The 27,824-nt window shown below is 34.3% G+C and overlaps 1 protein-coding gene and 1 long non-coding RNA gene across 3 annotated transcripts; one reads left to right on the top strand and one right to left on the bottom strand.

Annotated features, from left to right (window-relative positions):
* Positions 1-96: 96 nt before the first annotated feature.
* On the top strand, positions 97-12,974 carry LOC110739229. Of its 2 annotated transcripts, XR_002514756.1 has the most exons (4): positions 97-532; positions 1,368-1,430; positions 11,718-11,780; positions 12,874-12,974. It is a non-coding gene; the product is annotated as an uncharacterized LOC110739229 (long non-coding RNA). The 2 variants fall into 2 exon arrangements; XR_002514757.1 differs by lacking the exons at positions 11,718-11,780; positions 12,874-12,974 and adding an exon at positions 3,146-3,925 and having other exon boundaries at positions 102-532.
* A 4,432-nt stretch (positions 12,975-17,406) lies between these two features.
* On the bottom strand, positions 17,407-26,883 carry LOC110739228 (uncharacterized WD repeat-containing protein C17D11.16-like). Its single transcript, XM_021919686.1, has 16 exons — positions 26,723-26,883; positions 26,253-26,381; positions 25,327-25,523; positions 25,070-25,149; positions 24,894-24,989; positions 24,438-24,558; positions 23,930-23,988; positions 23,767-23,841; positions 21,410-21,477; positions 21,211-21,307; positions 19,456-19,530; positions 18,470-18,568; positions 18,233-18,376; positions 18,059-18,151; positions 17,766-17,843; positions 17,407-17,671 (listed from the first exon to the last, which is right to left on the bottom strand). The coding sequence occupies exons 2-16, from the start codon at positions 26,369-26,371 to the stop codon at positions 17,603-17,605; spliced, it is 1,470 nt and encodes a 489-aa protein (XP_021775378.1). The 5' UTR covers positions 26,372-26,381; positions 26,723-26,883; the 3' UTR covers positions 17,407-17,602.
* Positions 26,884-27,824: the final 941 nt, after the last annotated feature.

Here is a 27,824-nt window from a genome sequence, read left to right as displayed (position 1 = left end):
TAATCCCCCATATTTTTGAGTAAATTATAATTATATTTATTTATTACGTATACGAATATTTTATTTCGATTTTATTATATAAATTATTTTATAGGAAATTAATTTGAACATTATTAAATTAATAAGCACTATTTTAATTAAAAATTCTCTTCTTACCTACTAACCATATTTTGACAATGGTGTTATAATAATAGTAGCCCAATTTCAAGTGATCTAAGCCTAGCACTTTTTAATCATCCAATTGTGGCCCAAATAGATGTCTTAATTCCATTAGGATTAAGAACCCTTTTAGCCCATTGTTATTTAAAAAGCCTTGTACCTTATTTCCCCTTCTTTTACTCACGCATAAACCTTTCTCCTCCCAAAATATTGCTGCTACTACTCCCCTGTTTCACGCACTCAACCAGAAAAAAAAAATAAAAAAAAATAAGAAAAAAAAATCTCTTCGTTGCTATGCTGCTACCGCCGACGACAGGCCACCACCGGCGCCCACCGCTGCTCCAGCGACCACCGCAGTTCCCCACGACCACCAGTTCGCCCCCCTCTCTCTCCTTTATTTCTTTTTATCTCTTTTGTTAATTTAATTCAAGTTTTAATCTTTATTAAATTTGGTTTTAAATTGTTATTATTATGATTTGTTTATGCATATGAGTTGCAAAAGATTATAAATTTTTGAATTTTACCATGTTTGATTTGATGACAAAAATTTCAGATTTAGTTTAATTGAGAATTAACGGTTTAAAATTTTGATTTTTCATGGTTTTAGGGTTTAAAACGTGTTAATTAAGTTATCTAATTATATTATGTGTAAATTATGTTTAAATTCGATTATCTTGATTATAAATTAATTTTCAGATTTGAATTATGTTTATTTTAGGGTTTAAGTTGTGAAATTTGAAGGTTTGATTAAGTTTTTATGAAACTAATTGAATTCTAATTATATATTTCAAGTTTAGATTGTTGTATTCATACATTCTATTATTAAATTAAATTTTCAGATTTTTAGTCTTGGTTTTAAGGGTTTTAAATCATGGTTTTACGATGGATTTTTAGGTTTTTAACAGACTAACCTACTACATAGTGATTATTTCAAGTAGAGATGTCTATGAGGTTTTTTAATTTTATAATCTTAAACTAAATTTTCAGATTATATTCCTTACTTTAAAGTTGCTGGAATTTCATGTTATAAGCTATATTTTCATGATTTTAACATATAAATTTATAGTTGAACTATTAAAGTATTAATTTTGACTATTGTACATAATTTAAAGGCATTATTTCAATGGTTTAAGGGATTTTAAAGTAGTTTGGTATTGTTGTAAATTATATAGCTTGTGTATTGATTGAATTATTGTTGTTTACTTTAGGAGAGGACTTCGTAGAGGGCGATTTCTAGTTCCTAAAGTGGCCAACCAACTCGTTTACTCAAGGTACATACAAGGATACGAAAAACCTTGACTTTAGGAGCATGTTTAAGGACTTGGAAAATTTAGAATCATGTTAGGAAACTTGTGGATCGGATTGGTTGAAATTGTATGGTAGTGAGTTTGATTGGTGATTAATGTATGATTGGTTTTGATTCATGTATGAGAAATGCGTATTGATTTATCTTGTAAGTATTATTTATGCATTAACTTGCAAGATGAGCTAAGAGGCAAAGGTACATAAATATGTGGAATGAATTATCTTATTACTCGTTCATGTTTATGAAATGGAATGAGTAAAGGTAGAATTAAAGTCTTGTAAGACGAGTTTGAGGAATTGAGGTGCCTTATGCACTTAAGGTATTTTTACACCGAGGTAGTTAAAGGATTCAATAATAAAATTTGCTGTCACTAATAAATCGAGAATTGAATTGGAAATTTGAATTGCTTGAATGATTAATGTTTGATTGGTTGTATTGTTTTGCATTTGAGACATCACCAAGTTTAAACATGTAAATCACATAAAGTGCAAGATGGATGAGCAATAAAACTCTGCATCTGTGCACATCTAGAGTAATGACAAACAGGGGTTGGGGTACACGGGGTATTTATCCATGCACTTTTCTAGAGGTCGTCTGATCTACGAGTCTCTTGTTTTCAAACACTTTTTAAAACTATAAGGAGTCAGATGAGATCTCTTACTAGCTAGGGGTTTTTCTTTCATTGATGTTCCGAATTGGAGCATAGGGAGACAATCTTGTCTATTGCTTAATCCAATAAAAAAAATGACATGAAATAATCAGAGCTAATTAGAGAAGTCTTAATAATATTAACAGTTGAGTCATGTGCTTGAGTCAATTATTAAATTGTTGTGTGTTGATTTTCATTAGTAGGATATTAGGAATTCTTTGTTATTCTTCGTAGCTTGTATGTACTCAGCGTTGCTGATTGCGTGCTTTTGTGTGTCTTTGCTTGGTCATGGCCTTCGCCTTTCAATGACCCTGTAATGATCCAATTTTTACACTTGTAATATTGGGGAGCAGATTAATCACAGGTGTTTACATAGTCTAGACTTGCATCAAGGTGGTGGGATTTTGAGTGGAGTGTTGGTTATTGTTCATAGTTTATTTCATTTCATAAGTTTGAATTTATTTCAACTCTAGTTTGATTTATTTACTACTTTTTTTGGGTTTTGAATAAGGGCCTTAATGGTTCCAACTTGTAAGACTTAATTTGGTTTTGTTCATTGGTTTTGAAACTTAATTATAACTGAGTTGGTTTTTCCGCTGCTAAATTCTAAATTAGCCTTAACGTTTGAACATGTGGCGGTAGCACGTCAGTAATTCTCTTGGATTTTATTAAAGATATTTATAGGTTTAAAGAGAGAATTATTAGGGTGTTACAAAATGGTATCTGGGAGCTTAGGTTAGATTTAATTACCACTAAAGCCAATTGGTATGTCTTAGGTGCCTAACTAATTGATTAAGGATTATTTCGAATTCAAAAGTTGAAAATGATTTCTAAAACTTACGGTGTTTGAAATAATCGTTTTAAATGTTTATAAAATAACTTTGAAGTTTGAATTATTTGGTGAGATTTGGGTAGAATTAGAAAGGGCATGCATGCATACTAAATAAGTTGTATGATTGTGTTCTGACTGAATTTCTTTACGATGTGCTTGTGCCAATTCTTTAAATGTTTGTTATGCTGGGATCGCGTAGAGAGATGGACAAAAATCCAGTGAAGGTGACTAAACATAATCAGAAAATAGAAAACGATGACAGCGACTCTTGGGATGAGTGGACTTTACATCCAAATCAAAATGATGAAAGTGAGAAAACATACCAGGACTAGTACGAAGATAGAACAGCTAAGAAAAAGGACAAAAAGAAGACCTTTCGGAGAATTCTTAACCATATATCAGATGACAAGGAGGACGTAGAACCGCCAAAACCACAAGTTGGGAAGAGGATTACTAGAAATCCAAACCCATTCTACAAGGCTGTTATTGTAGATTTTGAAGATGATAATGACTCTAACTTTGACATTATTACTTATGAAGAGGAGAAAGACAATAACTTAAATGTCGTCCCTTGAAGTTTATGCTTACTACCATAGAAATAGCATTAGTAGTTTCTTATTCGTTAATAGTGATTATTAGGATTTTTATGGAATAAGTTATTTATTTTAATAAGTGGCTGAGAGCTACAAACTATCATGTGGGATTAGTACTTTCATTTGAATTATAATAAGAGTTGTTATTTTATTTTAAGGATTCTGTTTCTGATTATATTTTTGAATCAAGATCAATATAAGTTTTTGTGGCTACTTATAATTTTGAGTCAAACTCCCTTGTTTATGCTTAAGCTGAGTAAGAGTGGCCAGGATGGGAATTATTTTCTTAACTTTATTTAATCCTGCGTGTAGATTGTGCTTTTAATCGTTTGATTTTGCTTGGGACAAGGGGGTGCAAAGACTAAAGTACCCTTTTGAACCAATTTAAGTGATAAAATGTAGCATTGTGATTGAATGAGTATATGTGAATGGTATTTGAATTTTGTTTAAACTGGAGTGCATGTCTATTTCCTTTTCAGGCGTAGAACTAGAATGACAAACAATGCTGCCTTAGCTGAAGCCATCCGTATGTTGGCTGAGAACCTGAATCAGAATCGGGGAGACCAACCCGATCCCCAAGCTGAAATGTACAAGAAGTTAGCTCAAGTTAGGCCACCAGTTTTCAAGGGAGGTGTTGATCCTACTTTCTCATAAAACTGGATTAGAGAGTCCGATAAGCTGTTTGTGGCACTGAATTGTCCTGAGGGTATGAAAGTTGACCAAGCTGCTATGTACCTTAAGGATGAGGCTGACCTCTGGTGGAGAGATAATGTTGAAGCTGTTAGAGTCAAACCAAATTTTGGGTGGGAAATGTTTAAGACTGCATTGAGAGACAAGTTTTACCCCCCATTTCTGAAAAGCAGAAGGCTCAGGAGTTTATAAACTTAGAGATGGGCCGAATGTCAATTTCAAAGTACTACAATAAGTTTATGACCCGTGCTAGGTTTGCTCTTGAGGTTGTCATGACTGAAGAACTGAAGGCTCAGAGGTTTGAACAGGGATTGACCAAACACTTACAGAAAGACCTAGCTGGGAAAGTTTTTAAGACCCTAGATAAGGTATATGAGAGAGCTGCACACACGTACCATCTGAACTCTAGGGATGTGGGTGAGAGTGCTAAGGCTAGGGAGAAAAGAAAGGACTTTGAGAATTCTGAAAACCAAGGTAACTTTAAGAGGTTTAGGAATGGGAACTCATTTGAGAAGGTGTAGGCGTCATTCGAAGCGCGCCTACGTAAGCATGTTGTGAATATATTTGGCACCTCATAGGAAGTGGGGGGACAAGGAAAGTAGGGAGCCGCCAACAAGTTTTTAAGGAACTTGTAAACCGATCACGGATCATTTAAGGCCAACCGCGAATAAAGAACAACGATAGGCAACAACGATTGACCCGTGAAGGTTACACCCCTTTCATAATCCATGAGATTACTAACTCCATATGGTTCGGAACCACGAAAGGAGGATCGGGGATGATGGTACGAAGTGAGTCATGGAGTCACGTTCGCCCGTATTGGCCTCTACTCGATTCTTATTGTGAAAAGTGATTCCTATGATTTCAAAGGCATGCAAACAAAGATTCAATTTGCTCCAAACTATTATTAGGCTAAATTGGTTGAATGTTAATGCAACATATAATTCTAAAATATTAGTAATCACTTGATTAAACAACAAGATTAAAAAGGAACCTAAACCGGTCGTCCAAATTATCTTATTAGGCGTTATATTCAATTACATGTTCCCTTTAACATGCAATATGGTGATCATCAAATATAATAAAATTAACATCAACATTGGAAGCAATTTAACCATAAATCCAACAATTAATATATGACAAACAAAATAAAAAACGTTAGAAAAATAATAGGAACAAAAGGAACATAATTCCTTACTTTGATTGCGTTTGCTTGCAACTATAAAACAATAAACGCGTTAGTAACTTCAAGGAAAATTAATAAACAATAATGGAGATTAAATTAAATTAAACTAGAATTGATTTGGGGCCAAACCCTCAAACAATTCTACCTTTCACGCCTTGGTTTAAGTGTGGAACTACGGGTAAATTACGGACTCCTTGGAGTGCTTGGGGAAGGAATGGTGTAATTAGGAGAATAGGGAAGACTAGTGTTTAGGCTAGAGAATAAGAGTGAGAAGAGAGAATGATTTTTGGTGCCTTAGAGAGGAAGAGAGAATTATTTGATGCCCCGAAACTGAGAAATCAGCTTCGTATTTATAGAGAAAATATGAGAGGTGAGGTACGGAACCCTAGAATTGAAGCGCCGCATAGAAATAAACCCTAAAAATTGCCGTGACGCGGCGACTTTTTCGTGTCGCAGCTTTTGTGTTTTCTAGAATTCCGTCCAGATCCATTTTTATATTTTACTTAAGCATTAAGTACGGGATAATTATGCGCCGTTTCAGCTATTCCAAGTTTAATTAGGTTTAGGGTTTTATTATTTATTAATCAGGCTTAATTAATAAATAAAACGAAATGAATTATAAAGGATTTGGGCTAACATGTGGATTGGAATGAGCTTGACTAAATATTTTGATTGATTTGTGGACTAAATATGTAAGTTGTGTTTGACTGAATATGGGTTTTAAGCACTCCCGAGGTTAAATACTCGACTCGACCAATAATGGCGGTGAAAGGTTGTTCATCATCGGGTTTGGTTTTAGGGAGACATTTTTAGGTGTCTACAGAAGGGTAACCAAAATGTTAGCAATTCTTCTAATGCTAACAATGGGGAGAGGAAGTTCCATTGCAAAAGGTGTAGGAGGAACCACCCTAGGAGAGACTGTGATGGGAATTTAGGGCTTGTCGGTTCTGTAATAAGAAAGGGCATAGGGAATATGAGTGTTACACCAAGCTGAACCAACAGGGAAATGGTGGGAATGGTGGGAATACACAACAAAGGCCTAACAATTCCACAACCAGGGAGGTAAGGGCAATGGTTAGAATGGAAATTTCGGGAATGGTGACAGCAATAGCAATAACAGATCTGCAATAGCAACAACAACTCAGGCAACGACAACAATGGTCACAAAGGAAGAAGTAACACTCCCGGGCGCTTTTCTGTAATGAGCAAGGGAGAGGCTGAAAGGTCCTCAGATGTAGTCACTGATACCTTTTCTATTCATTCTGTCTCTGTCAAAACCTTGTTTGATTGTGGAGCAGCTTACTCGTTCATTTCTACTTCCGTTGTGCACAAACTAAACTTAACTGAGTCGAGTCATGTCGATGTGTTAGTCAGTCTACCTACGGGCAAAATTGTTCATTGTAATAGATTATTTAAAGGCTTGCCTTTTGAAAATAGGAGAAGCTATCTTTCCATCGAATCTTATAGAGTTTAATCTGGGGGACTTAGATGTTATTCTGGGGATGAATTGGCTAAGTTTATACAAGGCCAAGATAGACTGTGAGATACAGAGAGTGCACCTGAGTGATCCTTTGAGTAAGACGGTGTCCTATAGACGTTTTGGAAAGCCTAAGGGTTTTGGGATCATTTCTGCTTTGAAGGTTAAGAAGTTGGTAAATAAAGGGTGTCCATTGTACTTTTGTTGTGTCCAAGATTTGAGTATGAGTGAGAGTAGACGGATTGAGGATGTTCCCATTGTGAATAAGTTTTAAGATGTCTTTTCGGAAGAGATCTCGAGAATGCCACCTAAAAGGGAAGTTGAGTTTACCATTGACTTAGTTCCAAGAGCTGCACCTATTTCTAAAGCACCTTATAGAATGGCACCAGCTGAGATGAGTGAGCTGAAGGTCCAATTGTAGAAGTTACTGGATAAGGGGTTCATTAGGCCTAGTGCATCACCTTGGGAAGCACCAGTCTTGTTTGTGAGAAAGAAGGATGGAAGTTTGAGGCTATACATTGACTATAGAGAGTTGAATAATGTGACTGTGAAGAATAAGTACCCCTTACCTAGGATAGTAGACTTGTTTGACCAGCTGAAAGGGGCAAGTGTGTTTTCAAAGATTAATTGAGGTCAGGGTATTATCAGTTGAAGGTTGCAGACAAAGACATTCCAAAAACAGCCTTTAGAACTCGTTATGGGCACTATGAGTTTATAGTCATGCCTTTTGGGTTAACCAATGCACTTGCCATATTCATGGACCTGATGAACCGAGTGTTTCATGAGTACTTAGATAAGTTCGTGGTTGTGTTCATTGATGACATACTGGTGTATTCGAGGAATGAGAAAGAACATGCTCAGCATTTGAGAACAATTTTGGAAACTCTTAGAAGTAACAAGCTGCATGCCAAGTTTTCAAAGTGTGAGTTTTGGTTGGAAAAGGTTGCATTTCTGGGGTATTACATTTCTAAGGAGTGTGTATCAGTGGATCCTGCGAAGATCAAGGCGGTTAGTGAGTGGCCTACTCCTAAGAATGTGACTGATGTTCATAGTTTCTTGGGATTAGCTGGGTATTATAGAAGGTTTGTCAAAGACTTTTCAAAGATAGCCAGACCCATGACTACCCTTATGAAGAAGCAGACTAAGTTCGAGTGGAATGAGAATTGTGAATTAGCTTTTCAAACCTTCAAAGAGCAACTGACCACCGCACCAGAGTTAGTGTTGCCCGATGGGAGAGACGGATTCGAGGTGTACAGTGATGCCTCAAAGCATGGCTTGGGGTGTGTACTACAGCAGAATGGGAGGGTGATCGCGTATGCATCGAGACAGTTGAAGCCACATGAGGTTAACTATCCTACTCACGACTTGGAGCTTGCTGCTACTGTGTTCGCTTTGACGGTTTGGAGACATTACCTCTACGGTGTCACCTGTAAGATCTTTACAGATCATAAGAGTCTGAAATACATCTTTACCCAGCAACATTTAAATATGCATCCGTAGATGGCTAGAGTTTCTCACAGACTACAACGTTCATATCCAGTATCATGAGGGAAAGGCGAATGTTGTTACAAATGCCCTTAGTAGGAAGTCGAGTCATAATGTCAATGCTTTGATTGTGGCCAATGAATTGTGTGAAGAAATGAGGAGATTAAACCTTGAGGTTGTTAATCAAGGGGAGTTAGAAGGATTACTGAGTGCCTTGACAATTCAACCATCCATATTCTAGGAGATTAAAGAAAAACAGGTGGAGGATGAGTCATTTCAGAAGATTAGGGATAGAGTGACTAGTGGTGCGGAGACCGAATTCAAGATTCATGAAGATGGGAGTCTGAGATCAAGGAGAGATGGTGCATACTGCAGAAGTGTGAGGATATAAAAAGAAGAATTGTGGAGGAGTGCCATAACACGCCTTATTCAGTTCACCCTGGGGGAGATAAGCTGTATAAGGATTTGAAGGAGTTGTATTGGTGGCCGAATATGAAGAGGCAAGTTGCTGAGTTCGTGTCTAATTGCTTGACATGCCAGAAGGTGAAGATAGATCACAAGAGACCCATGGGGAAGGTGCAACCATTGGAAGTATCGGGATGGAAATGGGATTCTATATCCATGGACTTTGTGACAGGGTTACCAAAGACTCGCAATGGGAATGACACGATTTTGGTGATTGTGGATAGACTCACTAAGTCGGCGATGTTCATTCCAATCAAGGAGACTTGGAAGAAAAAGTAGTTGGCAAATACTTATGTGAAGAATGTGGTTCGTTTACATGGGAGTTCCCAAGGACATAGTGTCAGATAGAGATTCGAGGTTTCTGTTTAAGTTTTTGCAAAAAGTGCAAAAGAACCTTGGGACTGCTCTAAAGATGAGCACAACCTTTCACCCTGCAACAGATGGCCAGACTGAGAGAACAAACCAAACCATGGAGGATATGTTGTGAGCTTGTGCCTTAGATTTCCAAGGGAATTGGGAGGATCACTTACCTTTGATTGAATTCTCCTACAATAACAGTCATCATGCGAGTATCAAGATGGCACCTTTCGAAGCATTGTATGGAAGGAAATGTAGAAGCCTTGTGTGCTTAAATGATTACAGTGTCGTGTTACTTTGGGAAAAAATTTCATTGAGGATACGGTGAGCAAGGTGAGATTGATTCAGTCACGAATTAAGGCAGCACAAGATAGGAAAAAGAGCTACGCTAACCTGAAGAGAAGAGATGATGAGTTTAATGTTGGAGACAAAGTTTTTCTAAAGGTTTCACAGGCGTGATGTGATTTGGCAAAAAAGGAAAGCTTAGTGCTAAGTATGTGGGGCCGTACGAGATTCTACAACGTGTTGGAAAAGTGGCTTATAAGTTGGCTTTGCCAATGGAGTTCGAGAAAATGCATGATGTGTTCCACATTTCTCAATTGAAGAAGTACATGCCTAGTGAAACCCATGTGTTGCAACCAGAGACGATTCAACTAGATGAGTCTCTAACTTATGAAGAAAGACTAGTCAAAATCCTAGATCACAAGGTGCGAAGTACTAGGAACAAAGATGTGAAGATAGTGAAGATCCTTTGGTCTAACCAAGAGTACGAAGAGGCTACTTGGGAGGCCGAGGAAGAGATAAGAAATAAATATCCCGAATTATTTGATGAGGTGAGTTACGAGGGCGTAACTCTTTTCCTTTAAGAGGGGTAGAATGCGATGTAATTTTGCGCTTTTTACCTCATTTATGCTATTTATTGCTTAAGTATGCATGATTTTGCTTATTATTGAACAATATTGTTGTGTTTGCATGCTATTAAATTATGTAAACTTTGGCCAAGTACGAATGTACGAATTTATCAAGTATAAGTTTAGCTTGTTGAGTATACATGTTGAGAAGCAAGCAATTTACAGCAATACAAAACACAAAAGTTTGAATAATTTTGAGAAATTAGGATTTTGGGTAAAGTTCCGAAGACAAAACTTCTTTTAAGAGGGGTAGATTGTAATCTCAGTTATTTTTGAGTAAATTATAATTATATTTATTTATTACGTATACGAATATTTTATTTCGATTTTATTATATAAATTATTTTATAGAAAATTAATTTTAACTTTATTAAATTAATAAGCACTATTTTAATTAAAAATTCTCTTCTTACCTACTAACCATATTTTGACAATGGTGTTATAATAATAGTAGCCCAATTTCAAGTGATCTAAGCCTACCTCTTTTTAACCATCCAATTGTGGCGCAAATAGATGTCTTAATTTCATTAGGATTAAGACCCTTTTAGCCCATTGTTATTTAAAAAGTCTTGCACCTTATTTCCCCTTCTTTTACTCACTCATAAGCCTTTCTCCTCCAAAAATATTGCTGCTACTACCCTATTTCACACACTCAACCAGAAGGAAGGAAAAAAAAAAAATTCTCTTCACTGTTGTGCTGCTGTTGCCGATGACAGCCCACCGCTGCTCCGGCAACCACCGCTGTTCCGGCGACCACCGCAACTCACCCACGACCACCAATTCCCCCCCTTCTCTCTCCTTTCTTTCTTTTTCTCTCTTTTGTTAATTTAATTCAAGTTTTAATTTTTATTAAAGTTTGTTTTTAAATTGTTATTATTATGATTTGTTTATGCATATGAGTTGCAAAAGATTATAAATTTTTGAATTTTACCATGTTTAATTTGATGACAAAAATTTCAGATTTAGTTTAACTGAGAATTAAGGGTTTAAATGTTGATTTTCATGGTTTTAGGGTTTAAAACGTGTTAATTAAGTTATCTAATTTTATTATGTGTATTTATGTTTTAATTCGATTATCTTTATTATAAATTAATTTTCAGATTTGAATTATGTTTATTTTAGGGTTTAAGTTGTGAAATTTGAAGGTTTGATTAAGTTTTTATGAATCTAATTGAATTCTAATTATATATTTCAAGTTTAGATTGTTGTATTCATACATTCTATTATTAAATTAAATTTTCAGATTTTTAGTCTTGGTTTTAAGGGTTTTAAATCATGGTTTTACGATGGATTTTTAAGTTTTTAACATACTAACCTGCTATATAGTGATTATTTCAAGTAGACATGTCTATGTGGTTGTTTTATAATCTTAAACTAAATTTTCAGATTATATTCCTTACTTTAAAGTTGCTGGAATTTCATGTTATAAGCTATATTTTCATAATTTTAACATATAAACTTATAGTTGAACTATTAAACTATTAATTTTGACTATTGTGAATAATTTAATGGCATTATTTCAATGGTTTAAGGGGTTCTAAAGTAGTTTGGTATTGCTGTAAATTATATTGCTTGGGTATTGATTGAATTATTGTTGTTTGGTTTAGGAGAGGACTGCGTAGAGGGCGATTTCTATTTCTTAAAGTGGTCAACCAACTCGTTTACTAAAGGTACGTACAAGGATACGAAAAACCTTGACTTTAGGAGCATGTTTAAGGACTTGGAAAATTTAGAATCATATTAGGAAACTTGTGGATTGGTTGAAATTGTATGATAGTGAGTTTGATTGGTGATTAATGTGATGATTGGTTTTGATTCATGTATGAGAAATGCGTATTGATTTATCTTGTAAGTATTATTTATGCATTAACTTGCAAGATGAGCTAAGAGGCAAAGGTACATAAATATGTGGAATGAATTATCTTATTACTCGTTCATGTTTATGAAATGGAATGAGTAAAGGGAGAATTAAAGCCTTATAAGACGAGTTTGAGGATTTTAGATGTCTTATGCACTTAAGGTGTTTATACACCAAAGTAGTTAAAGGAATCAATAATAAAATTTGTTGTCACTAATAAATCAAGAATTGAATTGGAAATTTGAATTGCTTGAATGATTAATGTTTGATTGATTGTATTGTTTTGCATTTGAGACATCACCAAGTTTAAACATGTAAATCACGTAAAGTGCAAGATGGATGAACAATAAACCTCTGGATCTGTGTACATCTAGAGTAATGACAAACAGGGGTTGTGGTACACGGGGTATTAGCCATGCACTTTTCTAGAGGTCGTCTGATCTATGAGTATCTTGTTTTCAAATACTTTTTAAAACTATAAGGAGTTAGATGAGATCTCTTACTAACTATGGCCACAGAGTCACGCACGTCTGCCATTGGATGTTTATTGATGTTTTCGAAAGGAGGCATGGGGTTTTTCTTTCATTGATATTCCGAATTGGAGCATAGGGAGACAACCTTGTCTATTGCTTAATCCAATAAAAAAAATGACATGAAATAATCAGAGCTAATTAGAGAAGTCTTAATAATATTAACAGTTGAGTCATGTGCTTGAGTCAATTATTAAATTGTTGTGTGTTAATTTTCATTAGTAGGATATTAGGAATTCTTTGTTATTCTTCGTAGCTTGTATGTACTCAGCGTTGCTGATTGCGTGCTTTTGTGTGTCTTTGCTTGGTCATGGCCTTCGCCTTTCAATGACCCTGTAATGATCCAATTTTTACACTTGTAATATTGGGGAGCAGATTAATCACAGGTGTTTACATAGTCTAGACTTGCATCAAGGTGGTGGGATTTTGAGTGGAGTGTTGGTTGTTGTTCACAGTTTATTTCATTTCATAAGTTTGAATTTATTTCAACTCTGGTTTGATTTATTTACTACTTTTGTTGGGTTTTGAATAAGGGCCTTAATGGTTCCAACTTGTAAGACTTAATTTGGTTTTGTTAATTGGTTTTGAAACTTAATTATAACTGAGTTGGTTTTTCCGCTGCTAAATTCTGAATTAGCCTTAACGTTTGAACACGTGGCGGTAGCACGTTAGTAATTCTCTTGGATTTTATTAAAAGTATTTACAGGTTTAAAGAAAGAATTATTGGGGTGTTACACTTTCCATGTGGGATAAACTACATACATAAATTTAATGTTGGAAATATTTCCAACAATGTTGTATCTTCCATCGATATGTTAAAAAAATATAATACAATGCAAGATGTATTCGATGGTTGAAATTTTGATTAAAGAAACCTTTCTTTGATTAAGTTTTCTATGCATATGTTAATTTTAATTTATTTTTATTTTATTTTTTTTAAAAAAAATAATCTTATATGACTATTTATTAGAGTAGAATTCGATTTTCTTTCAAAGAAAAAACCTACAACACTTACTTTTTTGTAAGTTTTCTAACAACTTGGGCTTATGGAACTTGGGCTACACTTAACCCAACATAGTGTATGATCAAACTCTCCTTTAGCACAAAGCTATGGTGTCGGTATGTGGAAAGTTTTACTAGTATTTTTTAGGCATTGCTTTTAAAATTAGATAAATAAATCTTGTTCATGTGATTGAGATTTGGACCTAGTTGATGTAGGTTTTATTATAAAAACTACAAAGTTTTTTTTTATAAGAAATATACTTCCTACATTCCATTTTACTTGTAATAATTTCACTTTTATATGTTTGACGATAGTTTCAACCATTAATATCTTTAATTATTATTTAAAATTATAAATAATTGACATTATGATAATATATTTAAAGATCGATTTATGAGCAAGGTCAATAACTAAGATTGCGGGATACTCACCATGTGAACTTTTTGAAAAAAAATATATATTATTGTTGGTTGCATTATCAGTTCGTGCTATTCTAGTATTTACAAAATTAACAGTTTATGTCACCAAATAATTCACAAATTACAGTGTTCGATGTTTTTGAGGGGGTTTTTTTTTTTCGTTTTTAACGTTCTTATGTCTGAAATTATTTTTCGGCCATTACTGAAGTCCCTTGAATCTCCTATATTTATCAATTAAGATAATATGTCATCCATTACTTATATCTCTTGAATTTCTTAAATTTAATAATAGTTTTTTTTAAGATTTTATATTTCAATCCTCTGAAAAATAAAAAAGAACATCGATGTGTAAATCCTAAATCTCAATTAGATGGAAATGTTGATTTTATTGTCATTATTTTGCGGCATTTGACAATACTACTCCCTCTGTTCCATAATACATGAGACGTTGGACTTACTATTCATGTATTAGGTTTGACCATAATTTTTTTACTAACATAATAAAAATATATTTTATCAGAAAATATGTTGTTAGATAGGTTTTAATATAAAGTTTCATAATATAATTTTTAAAATAGTTTTCATTAATATTTAATTATATGAAAATAAAGTCAAACTAATGCATTGGCATGTGTGCAGTGTTTGACTGTGTCATGTATTATGAGACAGAGGGAGTATTGCATAGAATCATTGGATAAAATCTTGGATGCAACCACTTGTAGGCAATTTGGATGGTAAAGCAGCTAAAGATTAAAAAATTGTGGTTAGCCTTTTCATTACAAAATCTAAAGAAGTTTTATATAATAGTGGTTAAAAGAAATTCAAAATCAACTTGAATTTTAATGGAGGATAAGAATACGGGATGAAGAAGAAGACCGATATTTTAGAAAATAAGAATAAAACACCAAAATAAGCTTCAATGTAGGACACGAAAATTGGGGGAAGAATAAAAATACACAAGTTCTTTACCCCATTAATCTGTTTTTTTGGAATAATAAAATTTGGAAAAAATAAAAATCAGTAACTTAGGAATTAAAAAAAAATAAAATAAAACAAAACAAAGTGTAATGAAAGACTAGACAAAATTGACATGGAGAATGAGTTGAGTATTTGCAAAAAAAATAAAAATTCTGAATAAAAAAACCCCAAATCCACCTTCAAAAGTTCTTCAAGGGAGAATGATGAACAGCAAAATAAAAATGAGAAAGATGAACAAGTTTTTTTTTTTTTTTTTTTTTTTTTTTGTAAAAAAAATTTATGATATAAATGTGCATGGAGAATGACAATTAGATTTAAACTAGTTTAAGTCCCGTGTAAGCACGATTGTTATTAAATTTTATAAAGAGTTATTTTTGAATTTTTAAAATAATTATACTATACCCGTAATACTATTCAAAAATAAACATAACTTGAATTTATACCTATACCAATGTCAAGATTATTGACACTTAAACTTGATTTAAAAAAAAAAAGGGTCTATGAGATTTTATTTTAGAAAAAATAAAATTTAGGATATTTTTTATTTTAGCACCTGACAAAAACCCGAAAAAGTTTTTAACACCCCAAAAAAAAAACTTTTATTTTAACACCAAACAAAAACTATAAAAATGGTTTTTACCACCACTTAACGGTTTTGTCCAAAACTTCCGTTAAGTGGGGTCCACAGTGACACGTGTCACCATTTTACTTGTTTTCAAAAAATAAAAAATAAAAATAAAACAAAAAGAAAAAAAAGAATTTTTTATTTAAAAAACTCAAACAACCAGAAGGCAGCCACCAACGGTGGCCCTTCTCCCCGGCCAACTCCCGAACGACCCTCTCCCAGCCCCCCGCCACCAGGTTTCGCCATCGAACTTGACTGAACCTGCCCTACACCGGAAATCAGCGTACCCTCGCTTCCCGCAGCCCAAAAATCGGGAACCGCCACCGAAAATCGTGCCCAGAAAACGGCGACGAATTTCAGGGGTGGTGGTTTTGGGGCTGAGCTACCTTCCTTCCCCAAAAACGGCGACGAATTTGGCCATTAACGGCTGAAATCGACCGGTTTTGGGGCTGAGTGGCCTTAACCGACCGATTTCGGCCATCAATGGCCGAATTCGTGGCCGAATCAACAGCCATAAATTCGTGGCTGGTGATGGCGGTGGTCGAGCTAGGGTGGTTTAGGGCTGCGAGAAAAGGGTGGAGATGGGTTTAGATCGGCCGGTGAGGGAGGGGGAGGTGGTGCGCCGGTGGTTGCGTCGGCGGCTGTGGGTCAAGGTGAAGAAGAAGGTGGCAGTGGTGGGGCGGTGGTGGGGCTATGGTGGCTGGGTAGTTTTAGGTTTTTTTTTTTTTTTTTCTTTTTTGGCTAATAATAAAGCGACACGTGGCTCATGACCCCACTTAACGGATTCCTAAATGGAATTAGTTAAGTAGTGGTAAAAACCATTTTTATAGTTTTTGTCTGGTGTTAAATAAAAGTTTTTTTTTGGGAGTGTTAAAAACCATATTCGGGTTTTTGTCACGTGTTAAAATCAAAAATATCCTAAAATTTATGACTTTTAAGATTAGAAAATAAAGTATATATATGTGTGTTTTAACAAAATGATTTCATTTTTAATTGAATTAAACACTATTGCAAATATAACAAAATTGGAAAAAAAAAACGGAGGAAGTATAAAAATACTACATATATGTAATAATATATTAGTTGAGTTTATATGGAGAATTATTATTGTTAAGAATTGAAAGATATTTTGGATTATTATAAAATAATTTCCTGATTTCACCTGTATTATATAGTTATGGATTTAAAGTTTAAAATTTTCAATTGAAATTTGAAATTTAAATGAAAATTGAATTTTGGTGGAAAATAAGCCCCTTTATTTTGTCCTATCACATGACTGCCAAGTCATGTTGTATGTAGGCCTCACATACAACTATTGTATGTGTAACCTTTTCCCCATTTTATAGCTTCTGAACAACTCTTTATTTCTATAATGCTCATGAATGGTCCAAAATATGACAAAACTTTTCATCTGTGGATTGTTAGGGACAAGGTTACTTCATTGGTTTGTAGTTTCCTTTTTAGCTTAGTAGTGGTTTGTTTCATTACTTTAAAATTTGAGAAATCAATAACCAAAGACGCTTCCCAAATGAAAATCTTGAGGTTCATAGCATTGTCAACTAGAGTTTCTTCCATTAGAAAGAACAAATACCAGGCTGAGTTACAGTTTACCCTTTTAAACCATGACGATCCACTGATTCCACAACTTCCTTCTCGCCACTCAGCGCTGTGTAATAGCACCGTCCTATCCTTCCATTCAGCAGTTGTAATAGCTCCGAACTCCTATCCTCCATTTCTAGGAAATAAAATATCCACTAGAAATACAGATTGTTATGTTCTCAGGTTGTATGCCCAAAGGTAGTGTTCATGCAGCCACAACCTTTTAAAATTTATGTTTCATTTATTTTTTTTCCTTGTTTTTTAAGATCAAGTGAAGATCATTGTAATAGTAGTGAACTTTACTCTTATATTTATTATCATTGATTAAACATATGTCCAAAAAAAGGAAGGTAAAAAAAAAAGGCAATCTGAATGTAAGGAGAATTGATAAAATCAAAAGAAAACCAAAATTTTTTTAGATCAGCAATCCTGGAAAAATGCGCTCTATCCTTCAATTGCTGATCTTTCTAAATCATCAAACTATGACTTCTTATCAATGTTTTTGCTATACTTCTTAGCAACTCCGGCCTCAGAAGATGTATCCCATACCTGCCAAGGATTTTTGCTCTAGGTTAGTAAGATCAATTCCACGGTTTTAAATTATTATATTACATGCCAGAAAAGAAGTGTAATGAACTCTCACATCTAATATTCCCTTAGAACCTCCGATAGCAAGCCATAAAGGATTTTCCTGTGAGAAGGAAACTGAAAAAACAGCTCCCTGTAGGATAAGATAAGAAAACATAAAAAAATCTTTAGAAGCTGAGACAAAGATCTGCATGTAAAAATAATAGTGACCACAAAAAAAAAAAAAAAAACAATTACTACAGAAAGCCTAGCCTCGTACTCTACGCTTTAAGTCTATGACTTTATTAGCAAAATTTTAATAAGAATATTCTTCTTCCATTTCTCTTTTGGTGAGAATCATATACTTACAGCTTTAGGATTTCGGGAAGAAATACAGGACGGCTGGTTATTTGACAAATCCCATAGTTTAACCATTTTATCAATTGAGCCACTAGCAAGGAGCTGCAGAAAGCAATTCCAGAATGAGGAAAAGAAAAAAGGCTAGCAAAGCAAGCGCACAAATCCTGTAGAAAGAGAATTTACATTTGGTATGGAGGGATTATATGAGATAGTGCTGGCAGGTTTGTCATGTGCATGAATGGTGAAACTAGGCTTCAATTCTGCATCTGAACTGGAACTTGCAGCTCGAATGTCAAAACCCTGAATCATTCCATTCTCAAGGCTTACCTGGAATTGCAAAAATTTAAAACAGTTGAACAATTCACGCTTTCCACATCATGAAAGACGATATAGAAACAATCAGAGTTAATTAGCACTAACAACAAAAGAGTGTTCTGTATGAGGATCCCATGCCAGGCTCTCAACATCAGCTACAACAGACCACCTGTATCCAGAGTGTGAAGGCTTCCTTCCATCCTTCTGCAATAATGAATAAATACCATGAGGGTTTTACGGCAAATGAAAAGGACAACTAAACCCAGAACATGCTCTCCCTTGATGAGTACAGTCCACAACATGTCTCAATATAAAAGTAATTGATGAGAATAGCAAAAGCAGACGAGCAGGAGTTATATCATGTCGATCTCATTGATATAAATTTCTTGCCCACTAATCTATGCTATCATCTTGATTACGTAAATGCGGCCACCCTTAAGTGTGAATAAAAAGCCTTTTATTAGCATGTAACGAGTGAGCTATATATTTCTAGCAAAATAACAGAAGATAAGGTTAAAAAAGGACTCACTGCTCAAATTTTCATCAGTCAAACATTATAACAAAATTAATCACGATAACCAATCTAAAAAATTCAGATTGAAGCAGGAAGCACAAAAAATTACTCTGATGGAGAAAGAAATTAGAAAGGCAAAAATCCAAGGAACTATTGAAAGAAAGCACAACCCAATGCTTTAACAAGGATCATTAATCATATTTTACATTTTAAATATTACTAATGCAGTCTGCCATCATAATTAAATCTATCAGAATAATAACCCAACTGAAATCATAGAAGGGTGAGCGCAAATCTAATCTCTCCAATTTACAAATTTTGTCTTAGTTGGCTTTACAAAAAAAATTAAGAACAATGTAGAAACAACAATAATATCAACTATTGATGCAGTGCATAAAAAATATAGAAAGATAATGGATGATTACCGCAGTCACGTCGAAATAAAAGGAACAATAACTATTACATAAAGGGAATTGTTAATGGCCAAAAAAAAAAAAAAAAAAAAAAAAAGCATAAATGATGGCAATGCCCATATCAAGATTATTAAACAAATACCAATTATAGCTAAGTTTATTACCATAACAATTGAATGATCGAAAGATCCACTTAAAAGAATTTGTGGTACATGATGACTGAACGCAACTGCTTGAACCTGCAAGAAAGGCGAATATGAAATAGCTATCGAAGTAGCAGCAACTGGCACAAGCAGTCCTAGAATAAAATGTTGACATATACTCCTAACTTGCAACACTTTGACTTTTACTCTATTCACATACTCCACTTTGACCGGCTTTAGTGATTTATAGTTAAGGAAAAGCATAGTCTTGTGGGATTGTTAGATTTGTCTCAGTTTATGCTTTTACAATACAAACTTTTATTATTTTAACTTATTGATAATTAAAGATATTTATGACTGAAATAATGTATTGGCAAACGTGAAATGAGAAGTGTTACAAGTAAAAAGAAACAAAGGAAGTATTTGTTCTGAATATAAAGGTACGGGAAAAAAAGGAAATGAGGAGTCCTTCCTCAAGATAGTACCCTTGCCTCCCCGTTATGAGTATTTACATACCATGGCATTTTGGTAAAAAAATGTCATCTATTAGTTTTCATTAATGATTTTGGTTTATGTGCAAAATATCAATAAGCTAGTAAAAAATACTCTCCGTCCCGGTTTATAGTTCTTGTTTGTGTTTTTTCACAGTATTTAAGAAATGAGAGGAGAAAGTGGATGAAGTACATTAAAAAAGTGAAAAGTACAATTATAGACAAAAGTTAGAGAGAGAAAGTTGAAAAAAGTACAAGGCAAGTGGAAAATTTAAGGGTAATTTAGGAAGTACAATAAATAAAGTTAAAAAAATGAGGGTATAATGGTCTTTACATACTATCCAAAAATAGAAACAACATTTTGGATCTCCAAAATAGGAAAACAAAAACTTTAATGTGAGACGGAGGGAGTACCACTAGATGGTCTATTAGTATACTAATATAAGTAAAACCTTTGTCGGTAATATAATACTTTTTTTTCTCTCTCTTCTTTTTTTTTTTTTTTCTTTTTTTGTATTGTCACTTTTTTTTCTCTTTCCTTAGCAAAGTGTTCGTCAATCAGTCATTTCTTCCTATATCTCTCTAGAGCATTTTTATTTTTCTAGCCTTTTTTCATTAAACCTATTAGACCCCACCCCCACCAACTACTATGGGTTTTTTTTTTTTTTTTTTTTTTTTTTTGGAATTTTATAAAATGTCAAAAATGGTCTGGTATGTGCCAAATAACCCCCACGCAGGGAGCCCCCTAGATCATCCTTCCTCTTGAGGAAAAATTTACACATTGGGTGACAAGATTCTTGGCATTATCTAACATGTACAATTGCCTTGTAAATTGGGAAGCTGATTCCAACTGTCCTTAATGTATCAGAATGCCAAAACTACAGGATTTCTAACTTAAAAAGCCATAGTGCAGACTTGGATCATCTAACCACCCTCTTTACAAAATATTTCAGCAGAATCCACCAGAAGTTCTATACAAATTCTTTAAGAAACAGCTCTTTAGTGCTCCGTCATGTGACCTTGTCATTTAACAACAGTTTAGACACCCTATTTTAATGACTCAAGGTGATGGACAAAAATGACTTTCTAATTAGTAGAAGTGTTGCAACCAACTTTAATGTCTTTGATGATTGAAATGTGTGTTTCATTTACAATTCAAAATTTAATATCTTTTTTATTTAAAAAAAAAAATTTTAAAAAAAAAAAAACACATTCTGTGATAGACTAAATAAGCCACAATATCTTCTAGCCAATGGTAAAATAATGAATAAGGTTTGATTCTTGCCTTGTCAGAGTGGTGCTCCATGGTAATACTACACTTTCCAGTAGCCACGTCCCATATCTTAACTTTTTTGTCTGCACTAGCACTAGCAAGTATATTCCTGATTCATACAGAACAAAGCAGCAAGACACATATATTTAAAAATTCGGCTGGAAAAGGGTTTTAATATAAAAAAGGGCATAGAAGGGAAGAAAAGCTCAACCTGAACTCCTTGTTCCAAGCAAGGCCAAGCACTGCGTCGGTGTGGCTGTCCTCTTTGAACTTAGGTTTCTAAATGAAGTATTCAGCAAAAGAAACAAAAATCAGCTAGAAATTGGGAACAAATAAGAGAACTGAAAATCAAATATAGGCCTGATTAAACCCAAGAGTCTCATAGTAAGCATATATAAAGGTTTCTGGACCAGACTATAAGATCTAACTGCAGCCCAGTGATAAATTTGGCATAAAAAGTTACAAATCACAAAAAAGTATACAGCATAACATATACTAATATTCATTTCATCTATTCTTTTGACATCCAAAAAGGACCAAATATAATATCTACTCAACAAAGCATTAGTGTTCACAATGCGTTTATATTTAGTCCCAGATGTTCTCAGGTCAAGCGCTTGGGAATCTGACTGCTAATTTTTTATTTGTATAAAGAATTCTGCAAAGACACTAATCTTCATTAATTAAAGTCATCTCACATCTGCAATTGACAATCAACAACAAAGAAAACAAACTTAACAAAGCCAAACTATAATCAACCATGAAAGGGCTAAAAATCCAAATTCACATATACAACACTTGAGCATATTCTCAATTCGTTGTCTCATGCACCTTTACGTGTTGATCCGTCACTTCGTAATTTTAAGAGAAAATATTTCTTGTAATAACTTCGTAACTTGTATCATCAACATCAATCGTAGTCCTACATAACTTGAGACTATTCCAAAAGAAGAAAACACCAACACACAAGTCATCTGAAAATCTGAGATCTTGAGATTCCCACAAAAGGAGAGAAAACCCTTCACAAATGGGACCAAATCTTATCAACTAGAGGGAGAAACATAGGTAATTTGTGATGACTCAGCAACCGTTGGCTGTGTACACCAGGAAGAGGCATCGTAACCCACATTCAGCAGCAGCAGATGAAGGCAAGACAATGGAGACAGACCTCCAGCCAAGCAAAAAGCAAAACGCCAATTCGGAGATAGAGGACAAAGCTACTTAAGGAAATCTCAGGAGTCAACAGAGAGAGTCAACCTAAACATGTTGGAGTAAGAAAAGAAAAGCAGAAAAGCAAAAGAATTAGAAGACAAACACCATTAAGAGATTACTTGTAATCTGATTTGTATATATAAAGAATAGGGTAGGAAGGGAAGGGAAGGGTGTCTTTTGAATATTGAAATTGTGAAACTGAGATTGAGAACCTCAAGTTGTTAGAGAGTGATAACCTCAAGTTATCTTGGCTAGAGAATGATAGGCTAAAGCTATCAAGTTATCTTGTTCCCTTGAAATTAAGCCTTTAATGCAAAATTAATCTCTTGCTTGCTGCTATTTTTGTGAGTGTTGTGTTTGGGGATTAAGTCAGTCTATAACATAATTTATTAGAAGAAACTGAAAACTAAAAAGGAGAAAGAGAATGGGGCTCACCATCACCAACAATGGTGGATAGCAGCCCCTTGAAGAAAGCTGATATGGTTTGCTGAAGGGTTAAGGGTTGGGGGGGGGGGGGGGGGGAAGAGGTGTTTGGGAGGGAGAAATTGTGTTTCTGACTGCTAATTATCCTTCATAACATCTTATTTTGTCCTAATTCCTGTTATTCAGTACATATATATCTGTGAAAATAACATCAACATACTATTGCCAATTGCCAGTAAACACAGGTCATCATGTGCTGTGGTGTTACAGAAGCTCAAATTAAGTCCTGGCATTTGAACATTAGCATAGTTCAGCACAAGAATCTAAACCCACGGTAATACCCCATTTATAGTTGCTGATAAAAGCTAACCAGATAAATAATAGGTTGATGACAAGTGCAATAAATGGGTAAAAACATTGTTCAAAGGCATAAAACACAATATATAAACAAATAAATATAAGAAAAATGCTTCAATTGCATAAGTTAATACGTCTGTTTCTTTTTTAGTTGACATGTATTCCTATTTTGGATTTTTTATAGTTGACATGTTTCCTTTACATTTCCATTTATACATTTCTTTACCCACTTGCTTTTACCTACCCTGTCCTCTTCTTGCTTTACAAGTTTACATATACTATTATATGATTGCTTTTGCCTTCTCTCTTGTCTCCACGAATTGTGTGCCCAATTCTAATATATCAACTAAAAAGAAACGGAGGAACTATAATAGTGCAGAATTGCGCATCAAGTTTTTTAGAATCACATTGAAAATCCAATTTTTGTGATCACATACAACAAACATTATGATCATACAGACAGCACTTAATTATTAACCATATTATCCGTCATTTAACTACAAGACATGGAAAATCATAAAAGTGAAAGCAAATTGCAAACAAAATGAGGAAACTGTGTAAGTTCAATAGTTTTACCTTCTTTCTTTTTTTCTTCTTCTCAAGACACTCATCAATACCACCTAATACAAGTGATGGTTCAACTTCATCAATCTGTCACAATAAGAAGAGAGTAAAGCTCAAAATTAGCTTTATTATTATCATTATATTCCAAATATAATGTATACTATCGAGTACTTACAATATCAAGATCCCATATTTCAATTGAAGGTTCCATTGAGCCCACAGCAATAAAGTTTCCTGCCAAAAAAGGAAATTGTAGTAAATGAATTAAAATATGTTTTGGGGTAATAGCACAATAAACATCAGCAGGACCCTAAAGCAAAAGGAAAAGCAGCAGCAATCAGCAAACTAACGAAGCCAGCTTACCATGAAATTGCAATTCACATATTCACTCTTTTTCTTAATACTAGAGAACAGCCTAGTATTAACTCCCATCAAGGAAAGATATGGACTTTAAATGTAAACATGAATATATTAATTAAAATCACCAAAGCAAAAAGTATCACTTTTTAATACAGAATAGTTGGAAGACTTGGAACCATTCTGTTTTCAAAACTTAGAAATAAATCCTATGAAACTAGGATATAATTCTACAACTTCAAATAAACACTAACCAAAAAGAAATATTCTGAATGATATATTTAAAGTCCAAAACTTCAAAACCATATGAAGTATTAGTATCAAACCTCTTTCTCCGCCCTTTAGTGGGCAGTCAAGCCACGCAGTGCATAAGGGAAATGCTGATATAATGATATCATGGTGAACATACAAGTTTGGACCATCTTCTGTATCCTCTAAGATATAAACCTGAAAGTTATTATATTTATCAATAGTAAATACTGAACCAATCAATACATGCATGCACAAATAAACCCTCCCCTAGCTGAAAGGAGATTGAGTTAACAATGAAAACAAAATGTTAAAAAGCAGCAGAAGCCCATAACAGAGAGAGATAACTCTAGGATACAAAATTAAATTTTAACAAGTAAAGCATAACTTAAGGGATGCTACTACGCATTCATAGATATTTATATATAAACTTGCCCAATACCTGGGCCGCCATGAGCAACTGAAACAAATACGCACACCACATGCACATCAAAAATAAAAAGAAAAAATTGTACACCGTATGTTCAGAATACCTCAAGTTGACTGATTTCTTCTTCATTACGTGCACAAACAATAATAGAATCTTCTGCTCTTATGATCATATCCTCTTCCTCTTCTGAATCATTATCCTAAAAAATAAACAATATAACAATTTCAGAAATAATTGAACAAATTAATCCAGAGGGTAAATTTGAAGTGTCCTACTTACATCCTTATCCTTTAGGTACGGGTCCAATTCGCTGCTGGGATAATAAGCATCACCAAGCCCTTTACTAAATACATCAATGCCTATTATTAAAAATAAATAAATACATCAATGCCTATCTTCAGATGAAGTATTATCACACACAGTAAGAAAGATCCAAGAAGCCTATCTTAAGAACTAACAATGAGGCTAAGATAACATTTGAAGTCACTTGCTAAACAAAAAACCACAACATGATACTGGCAATAAGTCTGATGTACCATCATCGTCTTCTTCATCATAATTTTCCATGTCAAGTTCCCTGAAGGCATCAGCTATATCACCAGAACCCTTGCCAAGTGCCTCTGCCGCGACAGATGCAAGTGCAACTTCATCAACCTCCTTGGTGCTCTCTGCATCCATGTCCTTGTCTTCATCATCATCATCATCATCATCATCATCATCATGCTCAACATCACTGTAATGTTAAAAAAGCATCAATAAACCACATAAAGAATCAACTTAAAATGTTACACACACACCCCACCTGACAAAGTTTCCAACTATCAAAACTAGAATAATCTCTATACACTTGTAGAAACCAGAAAAAACAAAATCTCATAAACATGTTGGTATACAAGACTACATGTGCACCTAAAGCAGTGGCATGGAAATACACTATAATCCCATCTCCCAAAACTTCTAATCTAATGATTAAACCACACTTAAAACATTAGCCTTTAAATGACAAAATAGACAAAATATTTCAATGTTGTGCCACAAATTTCCAAACCACATCTAACCTTACAACTAACACATAAAGCCTATATTGACAATTAAATCCCCATTATTAATCCCTCTCAAGCAACTAGGAAAGCACATAACATATTAAAGACACAAAGTCCATAAACAAGGGGAAAAATATGACTCTTATAAAACCCAAAATCACAAATAACCCAAAACCAATATTTCAACACCTTACAAAACCCAAAATCACAAATAACCCTTTTGCTCTCTTTTTTTTGTTCTGTAGCCGACCCCAGTTATGAGATTAAGGCTTTGATTGATTGATTGAAGAATGAGTGAATAAGTAATCACATTAATAACTTCCAAAACTAAAGCAATTCCATTCATCATCAACAAAAAAAAACTTAAAAGAAAATATTGAAAAGCCTACAACATAATACAATTAAATTAAATTAATTACGCTGTATCAAGAAGACCACTTTGGAGCAACTTATCAATTTCTTCTTTAGATGGAAGTTCAGCTACTTCTGGTAATGATTTTGCTACTCCCTTGGGCACCCATGAAATCGCCGCAATCATCGTTTATCACCTGAATAAATATTTGACAACAGCTATATAATATAACAGCAGCCAGGCCCGTCCCTGAGGCACGGCAGGAAGGAAAAGAGCTCAAATATCATAGTTTAATCCTAACATTAAAGTGTTGTGCAAAGTAACCAAATTTGATTCAATTATCTCAATTTTAGGGATATTGATTCAATTATCTCATAATTTTAGGGATATTTGATTCAATAATCAAATTAGGCTCATAATTTTCTTTTCTTTTGGTTATCTTAGAATTTAGAACCAATAATTCAGATTTTCGAACCGTACACTAGATTAAATTAGATTGTGAAATTGAAATGATGATAACAAATACAAACAACTTACCTCAGAAGCTGCTTCAATGAGGAATACAAGAACTAGATACAATGGAGAACGTCGACTGCGCTTCAATGGAGAACGTTGAGTGCGCTTCAATGGAGGGAGTTCTGAGAGAGAGCAATTCAATGGATTGGACGCTTGGAGCCCTATTAAAACCCATGACCCGCCACAGTTATTAATGGGTTAGATCCGTCTAATAAATAAATGGGTTGGGTCTTATACGATCGTTCAATTATGGGGCAGGGTGGGCCTTATAAGGGTTTAAAGTAAACCTGTTTTAAAAAGTACGGAGTATTAGTTTATCTTTACACTTCTATTTCTCAAATACTATGTTCACGCACCAAAGCTTGTATAAATTGTTTATAATTTTTTTTTTTAATTTTGAAAACAGCTAAAATTTCATTAATTAAACTGAGTTTACATAGAGCTATCAAAAGTTGTCTCGACCCGAAATATCGACCCGAACCCGATTATTAACCGACCCGTTTGAACCCGAAAAAATGGTGACCCGAACCCGATATGACCCGACTTGAAACCAACCCTAGACCCGAATTAACCTGAAATTTTGAGACCCAAACCCAAACATGAACCGACCTGGAGATGACCCGACCCGTAAATTATTGACCTAAACCGAACTCGACTTGAACCGAGATCGACCCAAACCCGTTTTAACTCGTCAAAACCCAAATTTAACTCGACTTGTTACTAACCCGACCCGAATTCAACCCAACATGTTACTAACCCGACCCGAATTTAACCCAACCTGTTATTAAACCGACCCGAATTTTACCCGACCTATTACTAACCCGACCAGAAAATCAACCCGATCTGTTACTAATCCGACCCGAAATCAACACGACTTGTTATTGACCTGACCTAAATTCAACCCAAATTGTTCCTGACTCGATTTCAAATCACCTTAAATTCAATTTAGACCACCTTATTAATATTGATCAAAGTATAATTATATAGTTACGTTGTCGCTTGTGTAGTTGTGTGCTTGTGCAAACGAGTTACTATGATAAGTTCAATAGTCAATAGTTTAAAACATACGACTCCTTACATAGAGTAATTATAGCAATTTGCTCATTTCTAATTGTTAGAATAT

The sequence above is a fragment of the Chenopodium quinoa genome, unplaced genomic scaffold (genome assembly GCF_001683475.1).
Source record: "Chenopodium quinoa cultivar QQ74 unplaced genomic scaffold, ASM168347v1, whole genome shotgun sequence".
NCBI classification, from domain to species: Eukaryota; Viridiplantae; Streptophyta; class Magnoliopsida; order Caryophyllales; family Amaranthaceae; genus Chenopodium; species Chenopodium quinoa.
This window is presented reverse-complemented; position numbering and strand designations above follow the sequence as displayed.